This window comes from Ammospiza nelsoni, chromosome 3, assembly GCF_027579445.1.
Source record: "Ammospiza nelsoni isolate bAmmNel1 chromosome 3, bAmmNel1.pri, whole genome shotgun sequence".
Taxonomy (NCBI): domain Eukaryota; kingdom Metazoa; phylum Chordata; class Aves; order Passeriformes; family Passerellidae; genus Ammospiza; species Ammospiza nelsoni.
Window position 1 is genome coordinate 40,090,960 of NC_080635.1, and position 16,092 is coordinate 40,107,051.

The 16,092-nt window shown below is 40.6% G+C and overlaps 1 protein-coding gene across 1 annotated transcript; it reads right to left on the minus strand.

The window, feature by feature from the left end:
* Positions 1 to 5,123: 5,123 nt before the first annotated feature.
* On the minus strand, positions 5,124 to 15,886 carry MPC1 (mitochondrial pyruvate carrier 1). The gene is made up of 5 exons (XM_059467939.1): positions 15,801 to 15,886; positions 10,895 to 10,898; positions 8,558 to 8,654; positions 6,821 to 6,953; positions 5,124 to 6,126 (listed from the first exon to the last, which is right to left on the minus strand). The coding sequence occupies exons 1-5, from the start codon at positions 15,869 to 15,871 to the stop codon at positions 6,108 to 6,110; spliced, it is 324 nt and encodes a 107-aa protein (XP_059323922.1). The 5' UTR covers positions 15,872 to 15,886; the 3' UTR covers positions 5,124 to 6,107.
* Positions 15,887 to 16,092: the final 206 nt, after the last annotated feature.

A 16,092-nucleotide genomic window follows, 5' to 3' on the forward strand; every position in this document is an offset into this window, starting at 1 on the left:
TGTGCTTCTGAAAATTCAACTGTGAACATCTTCCAACAAGCCTGCATTGCTGACAGTGACAGGTAGTGGTGATGGAAAAACAAGGAACAAGGAAGCAAAAGCTGGAAAAGGTATCTCCTTTCTTACACCTCAGTTCAGGAAACCCATCTCTTCTAATTTGTCTGCAGATCAGCCCAAGTCACAAGCCACACAGTGGCTTCATCCAGCTTCATGATAATTGTTTCTGCTGTGACTCAAACCTTCCCAGATCCAGTCATCACTTCTCTAGGGACACAACCTCTCATAGGTCTCTGATCTAGAAAACTGAAGCATACAAAAACCAGCTACAGATGAGCTACTATCCAGTGTGCTTGGCAGGTACCTGGTAGTAGTCAGGTGTGTGTGTGTGATTCACAGAACACTCTGAGCTTTTGCAAAGCTTTGGAGGGAAAGGTAAAAGCCTTTATTGGCTTACTGAGGCCAAAACAACACATATGCAAGGAAGTACCAAACAGCCTTGTGAGCTGTTCTCTGTGTGGCATCATACACTCAGATCAGGTAGTGCAGATGCTTGGGTTAGCTGATACACTACTGGATACCCTGCCAAATGTTTGAACCTTTCCTGGTACTAACAATAATCTGGCTGAGAGCTGATGCTGATGTTTACCAACTTACAGTATAAGACACACAAAGTAATGGATAGGTTACTGATCACACTGCTGGCTTTCTGCTTTGCTTGCAGATGACCCATAGAATCAAGTGTACTTTGTAATCGTTGCTTTGCATGGCTTCCCCATGAACAAACATAGCAATTGTTTAAGGATTTTAAGTCATCCTAGGTGCAAGGAGATGTGGTATGTCTGAATCTTCAAGATAGGAACATTTGAGATAATCTTGCTACTCCCTTGGCACTGAAGTTAAAATCTGGAAATCTTTCTGTTCTGAAACTGTGATCTCAGATCCAGTCAGAGCCCAACTGCAGTGACAGATCAGAGGAGTTTAATATCTTGTCCTGTCAGAAGACACCTTTAAGGTTTCACACTACCACAATTCCTCTTGAAAGAGGGTACTGATATAATCTACATCACTCGATACCACTCTGAGAAGGCACTCCTTTAGTTAACACATACCTTAGGACTAGAAACACGATTATGAAATTATTCCCATCAGCCTATAAATCAACATCAGTTAGAGCAAGTTACAGCAGTGATTCTCCTCTGAGTAAGTTATGTTCTAAATGCTTTTGAAATTATTAAATACTTTCCAAATTTTAAGTGGCTTACTTTGTACCTTTACATTTTCCTAACACAATGGACCAAATATAGCCACTATGTAAGTGCTGCCATAACTGACATTGCCTTCTCTTGCAACAAAGACTGGGTTTGGACCAGTTATCTCCATACAAGTTTCACTTAATGAGAAAGACATGACCCAGATTTCAGACAAAACGAATAAGTGTAAAATTCCTAGCCTTGTTGCCATAGTTACTTGAAACCTGCTGTTAAAGAAGGTGGGAAGACAGGGAAAGGATGAAGAGTAGGAAAAGAAGAAAGCAATATTATGGTCAGGCTTAGACCATGTGATAAAGAGAGGCGATGATCTGGAAGGAGCAGGACCCCAGTGATGACACTCAGAGCAGGTTATCCAGAAAACCAATATATCTGCCTTCTGGCTGCTATTGAGTTGATACAATGGACACTGGTTATTTTTAAGTGGTTACCACAGTGACTAAATGCAGTGCACTGGTAGGTATTAGATCTGCAAAAGCAGAAAGGGATTGGGCAAGGAGAGATAGATTTCTCCACAATTAATAAAGAAATTGCCTAAATTTAAACACCAGACTGATTGCCTTTCTACTTTATAGAGATTGTAAAACTTGCAGCAATGTCTTGCTTAATCAGAACAAACTTTTTAGCCTTTGTGTAAGTTGGCAGCAGAAATAGTCCAGCTCTGCAGAAGCAGAACTGCAGTCATATTGCATCAGGCAGTGAGCACTGTTCTTCCCCAATGCAGATAGGACCAAGGTACCCTGTGAGACACAGGCAGAAAACCTAAGAGAGCTGGTAACTGTGCTTGTGAATATTTCCTGTATTACTGTTTTATATTCTATTGATAACTTTGAAGTCTGTCGCGGTGAGGATGAAGAAACATTGTATTCATTAAGGACTTGGGACTAAGTGATATGAACATACTACTCTAATAGGTTATTTTATTACTTGTCTCTATCTCATATTTTTATTCCTGATCTTTTTAAGTGCCTTCACATTCTTAGAACTGGCATGTAAAGAAATTACTTGTGTCTGCATCCATACCAGTGTAATACAGATTCATGTTCACTGGAAACACATACAGTTGAAATAAATGCATTTGGTAGTTTGATGCTCTACATATTAGTTTGACCATAACAGAGTTTGTATCAGCATTCATGCAAGAACTCAGGGAAAACACTGGAGTAGTTATAAGACTGGTCTGTCCTAGTCTAGGACTGTATTTTCTAAGCACTTTATTTCCATGTCAAAACCTGTCTTGGTCCCAAGGAGAAAACTCTCCTTTTTTTACTGCCTCCTCTGTCTCTAAACTTACTGAGACTTTCCCCACCCAATTCTCTGCTGTGCTGTCCTTACTCAGATGACACCATTGTTCTTTGTATGGAGAATAAAAGATAACCCTCAATGCTGTGGAGAACTACATTTTACTATAAATGGGTTTTCTCTGAGAGCTGGCAGGCTGCATTGGTAGCATTGGGGCCAAGAGATTTTTCTGCTGGTTTTAGAGTAGGGAACATTCACTTTATACAGAAGCCTTAGAAGTAAAAATCCTCCAAAATAAAACAAAAATAATAAAAACACCCCCAAACAAAAACAAACTCCAAAAACCCCCAAAACAACCCCACCACCCATATACATCAGCATTGGCTAAAATGATTATAAAACATGAGACAGTTGTGTGAGGTTGAACAAAATTCACTATCAGTAGGTGTTATTACATCATTACATTCATTAAAGAATCCTTGCAAAGTAATTCCCTCTCTTCTCACCACACAATTGTGGTTATTGCTTTCTGTCATGTAATTACCATGCTACCAAATTATTTCCACATTTGAATCATAAATCATCAAGCTTCCAGATCAAGGACACTCAATCTTGCAATAGCAGAAGAGATTGTGAGCTAATTTGATGCCATAGTCAGTTAGTCTTAAGTCTTCCCTTTCCAAAGTGACTGAAGATATCTCCAGCTCAAACTGGGGAGAAAGGGGGAAGGGACAGACTGAGAGCTTAGCTGGTACTCTCTCCCACTTGAATTCCTAAGGGCCTTGCATTCCTTACCAGCAGTGTAGCAGGACTTGCTCAGAAAGATGAGAAATTCTTTTCTGTCTGAAGACATGAAAGAAGACAGCAGCTGTTGCTATAGCAGTAACCACTGCAGCAAGAGAGGAAAGGCCACGTGGTTCCCAGCTCACTGTGGTGGAACAGAAGCAGAACACACAGGCCAGTGCCTGGGAGCAAAGCAGCACAGGTTTCTAGTGACAGGACATGTCCTACAGATGAAAGTTGTTATTAAAGCAAGCTGTGAAATTAAAACCGAGCAAGTATTTCAGAACAATAGCAAGTACAGACAAGCCCTATAATCTTATAAATCCAAAGCAAATACTGAGCTCTAACTTATAATTAATCAGTGAAACTAACATAGCCCCATTCTTTCATCCAGTGCTACCTGAGGGGAGTAAGAAAAGAACAAAAGGAAGCACCATTAAGGTTTTCAAACTCAAGAATACACCATCTCCGGTCCTCTTTAAGCTATTGTTCTCCTCTTTGGATTATCCCAAGCAGCCCCATCCTAAAACAGCCATATGCCAGTGTGTTTCAGTGTTTTGTGTCCAAGGAGTAGGGTGCTGACTAATCCTAGAATTAATTATTTCAAGAACTCCTTTTAATAATATTGCACTGATCCCCTTACACCCAGCACCTTTAAACAAAGAAATGGTATGTAAACAGCTTGACAATTAATGCTTTGATTGACACAGGCCAGAGCCACTTGGTGGCACTCTGCCCATATAAACTAGTTTTGTCACTAGGCAGACTGACAGGCAGTAGAAATCCAGCCCACACTGGATTTCCCTTCCCAAACAGGGCCAGGTCCCTTCAAGTCCCACAAAAAATTGTTTGTTGCCACCCTCCCCCTTTTCTAAGTTTGTATGGGCTGCAGGAAGCATCCCTGGTTTAACATCTAATTAAAGCAGGGTAAAGCCCACTTTCCACCTGCAATTCACTCTTGCTCTAGTTCAGTATGAAAGAATTTGAGCCTTATCACAGTGAATGGATAAGAGGAAGAAAGAAGGAGAGAGATAGAAGGAAATAAAGTATGGTGCAACTACCAGGAAAATGAGAGAAGGGACTCCTGCAAATGGTATCCTCTGGGTAAAGGAGCTAAGACAATCAGAGCTTATGAACATTGATCAAAGCAGGTGAGGGTAGAGTACAGCCTGCACTGCAAGCTTCATGCAAGAGCAGCATAAAACATTTCACACCAATGAAGATCAAACTCAGTTGTAGCTTATTTTTCCCTCCAGAAGTAATATAATAACTATAAGGTGCCAAAATAATCAGCTGTCCTTATCTGCTTGTGTCTCACTACTCATTTGTACAGAAGTCTAATGGTGCTTCTATTCCAGGAGATAGGGAGATGACTACTTTTGTGACAAAACAGCAGTACTGAAGGGGCAGCTTTTTGCAGTAAGTTTTCTAAAGCAAGAAGCAGCAGGCAGTACCAGTTTTAGCCATCCAGCAGATGTGCCCTATTTGCATCTATGTCCATCAAAAAAAGTTACCGTCACAATAGAATTAGAAGATGGTCAATTAAGACTTGCTCTAATTACAAGACAATAGCTAATACTGACTTTAGTTATATGACAGCTCTGAATTCAACCCTGCCTATCACACTAGAACTACTAAGTCTAAGTACACACACACACTTTTTGCTGCTGGGGAAGAAGTTTTAGGTACTGGGATCCACAGGACACTTACCTAAATTCAGTACATACCATTTACTTTTTCGGCCTGATTTGATGATGTTGCAGTAATAAAGTGACACTCCATAATAAAATTTCACTTTTGGGTCTGTTACCACAGTATGAAAAACAAAACTTTTCCAGGTATTCAAGAGTTTTATTGCCATTTGGAATATGTTTATTGTTCAAAAACACTGCACTGAAAAAAAATCTGAACATATGTTCTCACATTCTTTGTCAATTTTACCTTTACAGCAATGTAACTTTCAGGCAGATCATGCAGAAAAACCACTCTCACAATGAAGTCAAAAACTACTGAAAGGCACTTGGCATCTTTCAGATCTTAGACTCCAAACAAGTTCAGTTTTTGCCTGTGTAAGAATTACATACATCTAGAATAACTCAAACAGTAGGAAAAAATAAAATCCACTTAGAACTTCTTAAAGAACAGTATCAGGCTTTGTTGCCTTCCTTCATTCAGTGCTATGCTTTTGTTTTCCCAAGCCTTCTTTAAATAGTGTGCGACATAAAAATGGATGTTAATGAAGTCTCTTTACTGAGAAAAGGCATGCAGTGAGGGAAGGGGGATGGCTGCTCACCTCAGGCTGCCTATCTACACATTTGTTCTTGTAGATCAGCAAGCCACTGCTTAAGTTAAAAAAAAATAGAATAGGAATGAATGCACTCAAGTTAAATGGCTTTTAAGAATATGTTAATACAAACAATGATACCACCTACAGTTCTGTTTACTGACCTCTGTTCATGTTGATTTTAAAATGAGTTTTGTCAAACCATCATGGGCCACTTTTGTACACTGTTAGATAAAAAAGTTGGTGTTCAAATATTGCTTGTTATTTGGGTGGCTAATGTTTTATTAAAAGGGTAGTTATTAAAGATCAGTAAGGCAGCAAGACTTTAAATGTAATGGTTTACATCACTGAATGTACTTTTTAAAAGGCAAGATAAAAATATTATTAGAAGAATTCTTGGTGGGGTCATATTCATAATGGGTGTTTCTGTTTCATCCCCACTGTAATTGTCACAGCAACTGTAGATGGCATGTCTTCCTTGGTTGTCATTCAGGATGAATACATTCCCTGGCTCATTTCAAGTAATATATTTAGTTCTTTTTCTCCAGCCTGCCAAAAGAAAAACAGCTTTTGTAAGAGTGAATATTGAAATACAATTGCTGTTGGTGCAAAACTGCAAGTAGACGTGTCTCTGCATAAGTTACTGACCAGTCTCATTTTTTAATTTACATTTCAGAAGGTTTCGTTCTCTATTGCTCCACAGTAGTTTCCTGGGGCAGAAGAGAGAAAAGCCATAATCCTGATCACCAAGATTGCTTGGGGCAGTGTCTGCACTGCTTGCTACACAACCAGAGTGTGACACTGATCACAGTCTGCTCCCCAGGCACACTCAGTTGGCTCCACCTCATGTATGAACAGTCAGCTCTGATAGGTTTTGTGTGACTTCTCTTCCAGATGTACACCTCCTTCACAGTTTTATGGATGTTTTCCATCTCAGGAATTAGTTACCAACAGACTGCACAAAAAACCCCAAAATAGCCAGCAGCTGCTGAAGGCCCTGTCTGCACTCCCTCACGACCTCAAGGGCTTCCTGCCTTCTCTGTGTACAGACCTCAGAAGGTTCAAAGGAGGTGCAAAGTAGAAAGTTCTGCCTACTGACAAGCTTGTTAACAGGTTTGCAAAAGGTAATGAAGTCAAACAAGTTCAGAAACCATGCAGAGCTTTGCACCCCAATTAAAAATGACTAACAGAGTATTCCAGGAGCCATCAGTTTATGACTTCCCCATTTAAAAATGTGACTTGCCTGTATTTGATCAGTCGTCCTCCTTGAATAAGTTGTGCAATTTCATTAGTGAAGTGGCATGCAAAAAGAAGCCAGTTTCTTGGCTGCACTTTGTAGGCAAATCTCATGAAAGTCAAGGAGTAACAACACAGTGCTGCAAAGGATGACAGATCTTGTTAAGAGACTGTAAATATCTGCATTTTGTTGAGTCACAATTTTCCTACTAGTAAAATGTAATGACAGGCAGAAGATTTCTTGCTGCTTATGAGTTTTCCAACCACCCTACAAACTTTGAGGATCCAATGCAAGAAGACAAAACAGTGCTCACTTCTACTACACAAAAAAATCTACATGGCTGCAGCTTTCCATAAAAATTCATTTTACTCATACACTATCCTGGGATGCAACTGAAGTCTTATTAGTTTATTATCTAAATTACCTCAGCCAGAAAATAGGAGTTTACCTCAATGAGCCATAGTCTGTCATATACTACTATTCTGACAATTTCTAAGACAAAGTATTTTTAAAGACACTAATCACTTAAATAGAGTTCTTTCTGGGTACATTTTAAGATCAGGAGCTTTCATTGTCCAGGGAATCATGAACATTCAGAAACATGAAGCTTTGTTATCTGCTTTCCGGAAAGATGAGAAACTATTTTGATCTGCTCTCCTACCATAATTTAAATATAGGAAACTACAACCCAAGAATTCCCTAGTTTTGTAACGTTCTGACAGGCTTAAAGAAAAATTGGTAAATTAATTGTTCAAGGAAAACAGACTTTTTAAAAGTACAAATATTCTTTTTTCATCCCCCTGCTTCTGTACACACAAACTATATATACCTGCAAAAATTTTAAAAAGTGTCTCAACACTGCTGAGCTGGGTAGCTGCCTCCAAAACACTATTTGCAAAACAGTTTTGCTGTACTGGAGACTATTTAAACTATTCTTCTGTCTCAAGGAAGCTGATTAAGGGACTGAATTACTCTAAGCAGAGCCTAATGATAATGGGACTATAAAATTTCTTAAGCCAAATGTATTTTGCTTGTGGGAAGAAGAAATACTCAGAATTAAGTTAAGTGAATTAAGGAAGAGATATAATGCCAAAGTTAAACTAATAAATTAAAACTGCGAGACTTCTAATCCTAGAAAATAATTTGAACATAGAGACAGACATCTAGGCAAAAACTATACATGTTCTACAGAGAGGTGGAAAAATATTGCTTATTATTGCATTTAAAAATAATTTTTCATTAAGAGTCACAATAGTCTCCTATAGACAACTACTTTGCAAGGAGTTAAAGCTTTCTTTGCTGCTTCTTGCACCCTGACCAATCATAACCATTTCTTCACTTTGTCAGTGCTGATAAATACTTAAATCTCACACTAACCACAAAGGATCATTGTTCTTTATACAAAGAATAAAACTGAGCAGAGATACATTTTGAACAAGTGTGTGCAATAGCTTAAGATAATACAAGTTACACTTCAGGAGACAATCTGGTCTTGAAAACTGCTAAGGGTCAAGAACTGCCTCACTCTTCCCTCCCAAATTAGTGGAAAGCTTTCCAAAAAAAGCCCTGCAGTTTTTCAGTACTTCAATTTAAATGGCATCTAAAGTTATGTAACAAGATATTTGATATCTACATCTGCTTTGATCACAAATTTGCATACAACTAATAACATATCACTGATTAAATGACAGAAATTGTGTTCTGGAGTCACTTTCCTAACAAGAAGTTTGTCTCAGGTCTTACCAAATGTCATTCTGCCACTAATAATTTCTGGCGATTTCTTCATGTCATTAAAAGCAGCAACAGGAAGACCCCAGTTGGCAACTGGCCCCCAAAAGTGCTGTGAAGAGGGAAAACAAATATCAAGTTAAACAGAAACAAAAATCACCTGCAGTAGTCTTACTGTTTTTTTCTTGGTCACACAAAACTAGAAGGGAGGGTTATTGGTAAAATTCCAAGAAAATACAGACTATATTTTTAATGTAAGAGAGAAATTAAACCTTTCTTTTAGTGGCATCTACTCTTCAGAAGGAAAGGTAAAGGAACCTACTCTGGATCTTCTTTCAGATCAGAGAGGAACTATCTAGAGCCACTGAAATAGAATTATGGTTTAGCAGTCATTAACCATCTGATTGGTATTGTCAGATTTATAGCTCACTTCTGCACAGAGAAATAGCATTTCTCTCTTTCAATTAAGGCTACTCAAAAATATAATGAAAATGTAAGGACTTGATGCAGTGAAGAACTGAAGGTGTTTTCATTTAATGCTGAGGATGAAGAAAAGCTCAGTGAGCATCTTGTGAGTGCTTACACCCTCTCCTTGATAGGATGGGGCCAGCAAGCAAAGCGAACTTTACCCTGAGCTACACCTGCAATTGCTGAAACTATTTGGTGATCACTTAAAACTCAGTAATTCAACAAATGTCAGAGGAGAGCAGTTAGCAACAGGTGTGTACACAGATAGAATAGAGACAAGAAGTGCAAAGGATCAAATCAGAAAAACTGACAAGTTTATTTTGATGAGAATTATCTAAGACTCTAAACTGAGCAAAATAATGACTTAAGTTCAATTTCTGCTTCTGTTATGAGCAAAAAGGCTTCACCAGAATTCTTTCCACACAAGATGCACACAGTATTTGCCTCAGCTTCTTCTAAGTAGAAACTCATTCTCAGAAGTAACTTGGCCAGATACAACAAAAGAGATGCACCTCACAAGAAAAAGCTTTGCAGATACCAGCTATATCCATTCTTTGGACACTTCCTGTAACTATAACATGTTTAATGATTTGGAGTTATCAGGAATTATATTATTATTATTTAAATTTTTTGCAATTTTCATTCTAAGATAATCTTGCCAGTCTTCCTTGTAACAGTGCAGCCAGACTAAAAGCCACACTTGCTTCCTGCAGTTGCAATAGAAGAAACTTAAATAGAAAAAAGTGAGTTTAAGTTACACACACAATAGTTCAATTTCAGTGCAATAGTATTTCTGCAAATTCAGATATATAACAGTATTCTGAAGATCAGAGTAAAAGCATTTGTGTGCTATATTCCTAGTGATAGGAAAACTGACATCTGCAGTGGTTAAAGCCTCTCAAGTGCATCAGAGGTAACATGGCACAACTGAGGAGAGTTACATGACTACATGGTAAATAAAATGTACCACCACACCAAAGCAAACTTCAAATGGAGGGACACTACCTGTACTTGGTGATGGTTTTCTAGTCATTTTAGGGGTCTCATTTGAACAACTGCAGTTTATGAAAAATAAGCTTTTTTATTGAATCTCTGAAACAGTTGCAGTTTTGAAGAATATGACTGACAACTACTGTTTTGAAAAGTAAATTAAATCAATTTGGTATTTTTACTTAATCAACTGCCATTAGAACATAACCAAATAATACATCATAGATTTTGGACCATTCAAATCCAGGCTGTGCAAGCTGAAGAATCATCAGTAAACAAAAGTAGTGCAGCAGTAGCTTTTCTCTGCTGACAAGGAGTTTTATCTGGAACCTTGAGATGGCTATCAGGCTTTACGGTCTCCAGGCAGGCAGCCCTTTGAAGTCTCACAAAAATAAAAATACATCCCTAAGTTGGTCTTTTGTCTAGGTAGAAGAGCCACTCTTCCATAGCATTACAATTCACAGTACAACAGGCATAAAATTCCCACTTCCAGTTTCAGGGGCAAACTGAAAGGGTCCAGGACAGAAGAAGAGTGCAAGATGAGTTATTTTGTACATTTATTGTCTGGCCTGAAGGCTGTTAGAGATAAGCCAGGTAGTCTGGTTATGTAACAGTATTGCTGTTACGTAGAATAAAGGGTTTCACACTGCTCTGATCTCCTTAGCAAAAGAGCATGGAAAAGACAAAGCCCCTTGAATTTAAGACATTCTGAAGATGACTTGGTCATCTTAGCCTCAGACTTGCAACTAAATATTCCTAGTGCCTCACTCCTGGAGGTTTGTATTATGCCTTTCGAGTGCAGACAAGCAGTACATAACAGTACTAAGGGAAAAAGACAGCAAGTTATTGAAGTTAGGAAGAATGTGAAGTCAGAAATCCCCTCCCTTTTCTTACCGTACTGTTCAAGTGCACCATCATCGTTTTCCATTCAAAAAGCACATGAAAGAAAGAAGAAAAAAACCAACACATGAGTTTCTTTCATAATCTACATCAACAAAAGCATACCACAAATAGAAAATAGGCACAAGTCAGGAAGCTGTCATGGCATTAACTTTAAATAATGCATTGGTGTTTAAAAAGTCCCATTTCCCACAAGAGCTATCACTGTGACAAGTGTTTGCTGCTCTTTTCCCCAGCTACATAAAATCCCATTATGGTCAGTGGAAGACATTCAACCCTTCAGAGCACCCAAGATCCCACCCCAACGACTTTAAATGATGCCAAAAGACATCAAGCTTTGTAATGGCAAAGCTAAACAGCTAAAATTCTTCAGTGAAAGCTTTGAAGTTGCTTGGAATTCTCTGTATACCTCTGTAAGTAGGTCAAACCAAAGACTGCCAGATATCTTCCTGTCACTAAATTTGGGCCAACTGTGGCTGTACCAAACATGAGCTATAACACATTCTCAGTGATATATGCAATTACGCTTCTGTCATGTATGGTGTTCATTTCAGTGATAATCTAGGTACCAATTTAGGTAATAACTTAATTATCTATGCACAAAAGATAGACTACAGCATACATTTAATATTGTTTGCTGTTAACAAAAGCTTACTAACTTTTAAACACCTTCTTTCTAATAAAGGTACTGACAAGACTTAGTTGTGATTTATGACTTACAAGAAGGCACTTCTTATGAGAAATAGGTAGGCTAATAGAAAGCCTGAGTTGCAGAACACTTTGTAACCATCACTTCCCTCACCATGATTTCCATGTTCTTAGATGGCCATTTTATAAATACCTATGGTAAGGGAACAGTCAGGTCTACTCAGGAAATCACAAAGGATGTGTGTTTCAGTGAGGCTTCACTACAAGCTGGTTCAAGGTGCTTTGTTTCAATGCCCTTGACTAGTCTAACCACTTGTTGTTTGTTTTCTCTTTAACTGACCTGCAGCAACAGTTGACTGAAGTTCACAAGACAAATGTAAACTTAAATTTCTTCATAAAACCTTAACAAGTTCAGACGTGTCTTCTGTCACCACGGTTTGTGCCAACAGAAGTCAGCCTTAAGTTTTAAAGTGTAAGTTGTTTCCGGGGAAGCGAAAGCCTAAAATAGAATCAAACTGATACTACTTTAACAGAGTAGACAGCTCTGGCTAAGGTCTTACAAGGTTATCCTTACAATCACATGAGAGTGGAAAACATCCTTACAGAAGAGGGCAAACCAAGGGCACATAGACTCTCCCAGGAAACAGGAATCCAGCCCCAAAGCTCTGCAGCCAAGAGAGTTGCAACACATGCACCACATCCAATAGCGAGGATACTGCCCCATGTGCATGCATCTATTTCTGAAGTGACTCCATTCCAAATTAGTAGTTTCCAAGAACTAAATTCAGTCCTTGACAAAGAAAACATTGAACTAATGTTTTCAGAACTGTGAACAGCAACTGTTGGACTTACTCAGATTCCAAGTATCAGTTTTGTGTATAAATGTCTAGACAAGACAAGAGGAACCCAGACAATACCTTGTATCACTACTAAGTTCATTCCAAAAAGACTACAGTGGGAAAGATTTAGTTCTCTAAAATTTTTGCATGTATTTTCCTCACTCTGGCAATAAGAATATTAGTAGGCCAGGGACCATTCCGCAAGTATAGGAGAACTGTGACCATGTGTTTTCCCCATACTGCCATCCCCTAAGTGGAAGGGGCACTACCCTTCTGCAAAAGGGCAGATTGTTCAGTTCTCAGAGCACACAAGGCAAGCAGGTGTGTGTCCTTCAGTTTCTAGCACTCATCACAGAGAACTTTTTATTTTAAAGTTTTTACGTCCTCATGTTTAAAGATCTACTAAAGACAACTGAAGATCAGCTAATTTTGGTTCTATTACCGATGCTACCTCCTCTGAAGTTTAAATTAAAAGAGAATTCCTAGACAGCTCACATCAGTTTAAGTGCTCAGGCTTTCCAGGGAATGCACTACCTCTATTTCAAAGCCCTCTCTATTAACATTTGCATTGCTGAGTCATCAGGAAGAGACATTTCAGAAGTGCCTCAGCACCCTGCAATGTCCATGCCTCTTGTCCTGTTACCAGGAGATTTTTGCATTCCTTGCAATTCATTATGTGATCAAAGCAATTTAGGCTTCCACCACTAGAAGATGACAGCTTGTCTAGAATGATGTGTTGTGTCTTAAAAGAGGAGGGAAGCTGTTTTATTAGATGTTTCTCAGAAGATGTTTTAAATCAATAGGATAGGAAATAAGAGGATGCAGTTGCCTACTATTATTGGCTTGGATAATATGAGTATAGTGACAGATGTCATTTTTAGAATCTGGAGAAAAAAAGCAACTTCAGGTTCACAGTACCTAGAGCTGCCAGGCTTTAATATGATAATCAGCTAGTTTTAAATAACATTACTGCTGCATTTTACAAGCAGGAAAAGTCTACCTACAGCTTATGTTCTTACTATGCTCATTTTGAAGCATTAGGATGCAGTTAGGGTAAATTTGTATTTATAAGATTTACAGTTATTCAGATCCCTATTAATCACCTCTAGAGAAAAGCCAGATGTGAAACTGGCAGAACAATTAATTTTAATGACAGTTTTAAAAGCAACTTCTCCTGCTTCTTTGTGCAAGATCTAAAAGCCAACCCATGATATAATGCAATTCTAATGCCAGACATATCCACCTGAGCAAAGCAGCATGCAATCATTTTGCTTGCTTTCATGTTTGCAGGTTATGAAGCTGAAATTGAAGCTACTTATTCCAAAAGATGTCTTCAAGTTTTTGATTGCCCCGAGCCATAATAATGGAGCACTTAATCCACCACTTTGGGTAACCTAAGTCATTCTATTGAGGTCAAAGCCTATCACCAGTATCCCAAACAGCACCTTAATTCATTAATTCTGACAAACAAGTTTCATGTTTATAAAGCCTTGATTCCCTGCAGTGGTTAGATGCTGATTTTTGGAACAGACTCCACAATCTCAGAGCTTTTGGGACACCTTTTCTCCATGAGCAAAGAAAGGACTTTTTTTTTCAGGCTAGAGTCCTGTTGTCTGGGGAAGAAATCACCTTCAGGAAGAAATGCAAAAAGATAGCTCTCCAATTCTTCTCATGCAGAAGACAAACAAGTCTTTATGGACAGCTATTTAAATTTTAAACACAACAAAAAGCCAATAACTTAGACACTCATCTCCTAGTGAGCAAGAAACAATGCTGAAAGGCCAGAGCAGATGGAGCAACTGGCTTTGGCTCTTCATGACACACCCAGTAACAGGAGTACAAATTAAGCAGGTACCTTGGTTATAGCAAGGCAAAACACACTCCATCCACAATGGCAGAAACCTGTGGCATGCTCTCTTTACTGAGATACAGCCACATACACAGCTTGTTTGAAAACTGGGTGAAACACATCTGAAAGTTTTTTTTTTTTTTTAAACTTCTCAGTCTTGGGCAAGGATAGAGATATTTCCAGTGACTGTGACATTAGGAAGCACCTGTTATCTCACCTGGATGTTTGTTCTTCTAATTATGAAGCAGATTACTAGTTTAATGGCTATTTACATGGTTCACATGAATAGTGTTACAATCAATTAAATGTTAACACTCATATGCATCTATCAAGCTTACATGGCTTCCTCAAGACTTTCAAAAGGAATCACAGAAGCCTGCTCTGGAGTTTTGTTTTGCTTCAAGGTTGTTCTCGTGTTTCTCATATTTTTGCCCCACTGTTTCTGTGGATTTTGATTTTGTGAATGCCAAACAAATTGAGCAAACTTTCCAGTGCTTCACCATGCCCACGATAAAGCACTTATTCCTAATATCTAATCTAAGTCTATCCTCCTGAAGTCTAAGGCTTTACATTATAATCCCTCATCCACGCAGTCTTATACCACCTCCTGCTACTTGAGCCAAGACTACATTTCTCAGATAAACAGATGTCCTCCTACATGCTTGCTCAACATCAAACACAAGGTGCAATAGATGTAGGCAAAACAGCAAGCAACAGCTACAGCGAAAGGTTGCTCAACCACCTTTATTAGAAGAGCCCATTTTTATTTGTTTAGTTCGTCAAACAGCCTGTCAGCTGGAGAAACTTCAGCCTGCCTACCCGAGACTGTTCCTGCACAGTGGTTCACAAGATTTAAGTATGCCAAAACTGTTCTTTAAGGCAGTCTTATAGTTGCAGTGCAGACTGCCACATCCCTCACGCAAGACAAGGCTTGACACAAGCACTGAGCTGTCCGGGAATGACTTAAGCCACGCTCCCACGACAGCGGGAGTCTGCAAAGAGACACCTATTTACACGTACTCAGAGATTCAAATACCCGATCTTCAGACTGTATCTGCGATCAGGCTCGCTTTTGCCAAAGGCAGAGCGGAGCACTCTCTGCCCTTGTGTCAGGCTGTCCCGGTGCCGGGCTCCTGTGCCGCAGCGAGCGCCTGCCCGCGGCGGGGCGGCCCTGGCGGCTGTCGCAGCCGGGACGGGAAGGTCACGGAGGGGCGCAGCTGCCGCGGCAGCTTCGAAGCGCGCCGCGTCACTTCAAGGTCAAGGCCGGTTTGCTCGGGCCGGGGCGGGACAGCGACAGCCCCGACTGCCCCCGGGGCCGAGGTGACGACGGGCGAGACAAGGGGAACGACGGGACACGCACGACACCCCCGGGCCGGCTGCTCGCTGCCTTCCCCCCGGCCAGCCGCCGGCGAGAGCGACCTCGCTAGGGGTCAGCCGGTGCCAACCGTCCGGGGCGCCCCGAGGCTGCGGGAAGCTGAGGGGTTCGGGGACCGAACGCTGCTCCCTACCGTCCGACCGGGCAGGGCGGTGGGCTCGGCGATGACGCCTCCCGCGCCGCGCTTACCTCATCAGATAGTCCCTGAACTCCTTGCTGCGCACATAGTCCACGGCCTTGCGGCCCAGCGCCGCCGCCATGGCGTCTCGGCGGCAGTGCGGTGTCCCTCGATCGCCCGCCTGGCCCGGCCGCCTGACGACGACGCCGCCGCCGCCGCCGGTGACAACTGCCCCGCGCGCCGCCCGCCGCCCGCTTTACGGCACTGCGCGTGCCCCCCCACCTCGCCCCGCCCCGTCACCGCGGCGCTCTCACCGCCCATTGGCTGCGGCGGCCCCGCCCCCCGCGCGCGCCCGGCCCGCGG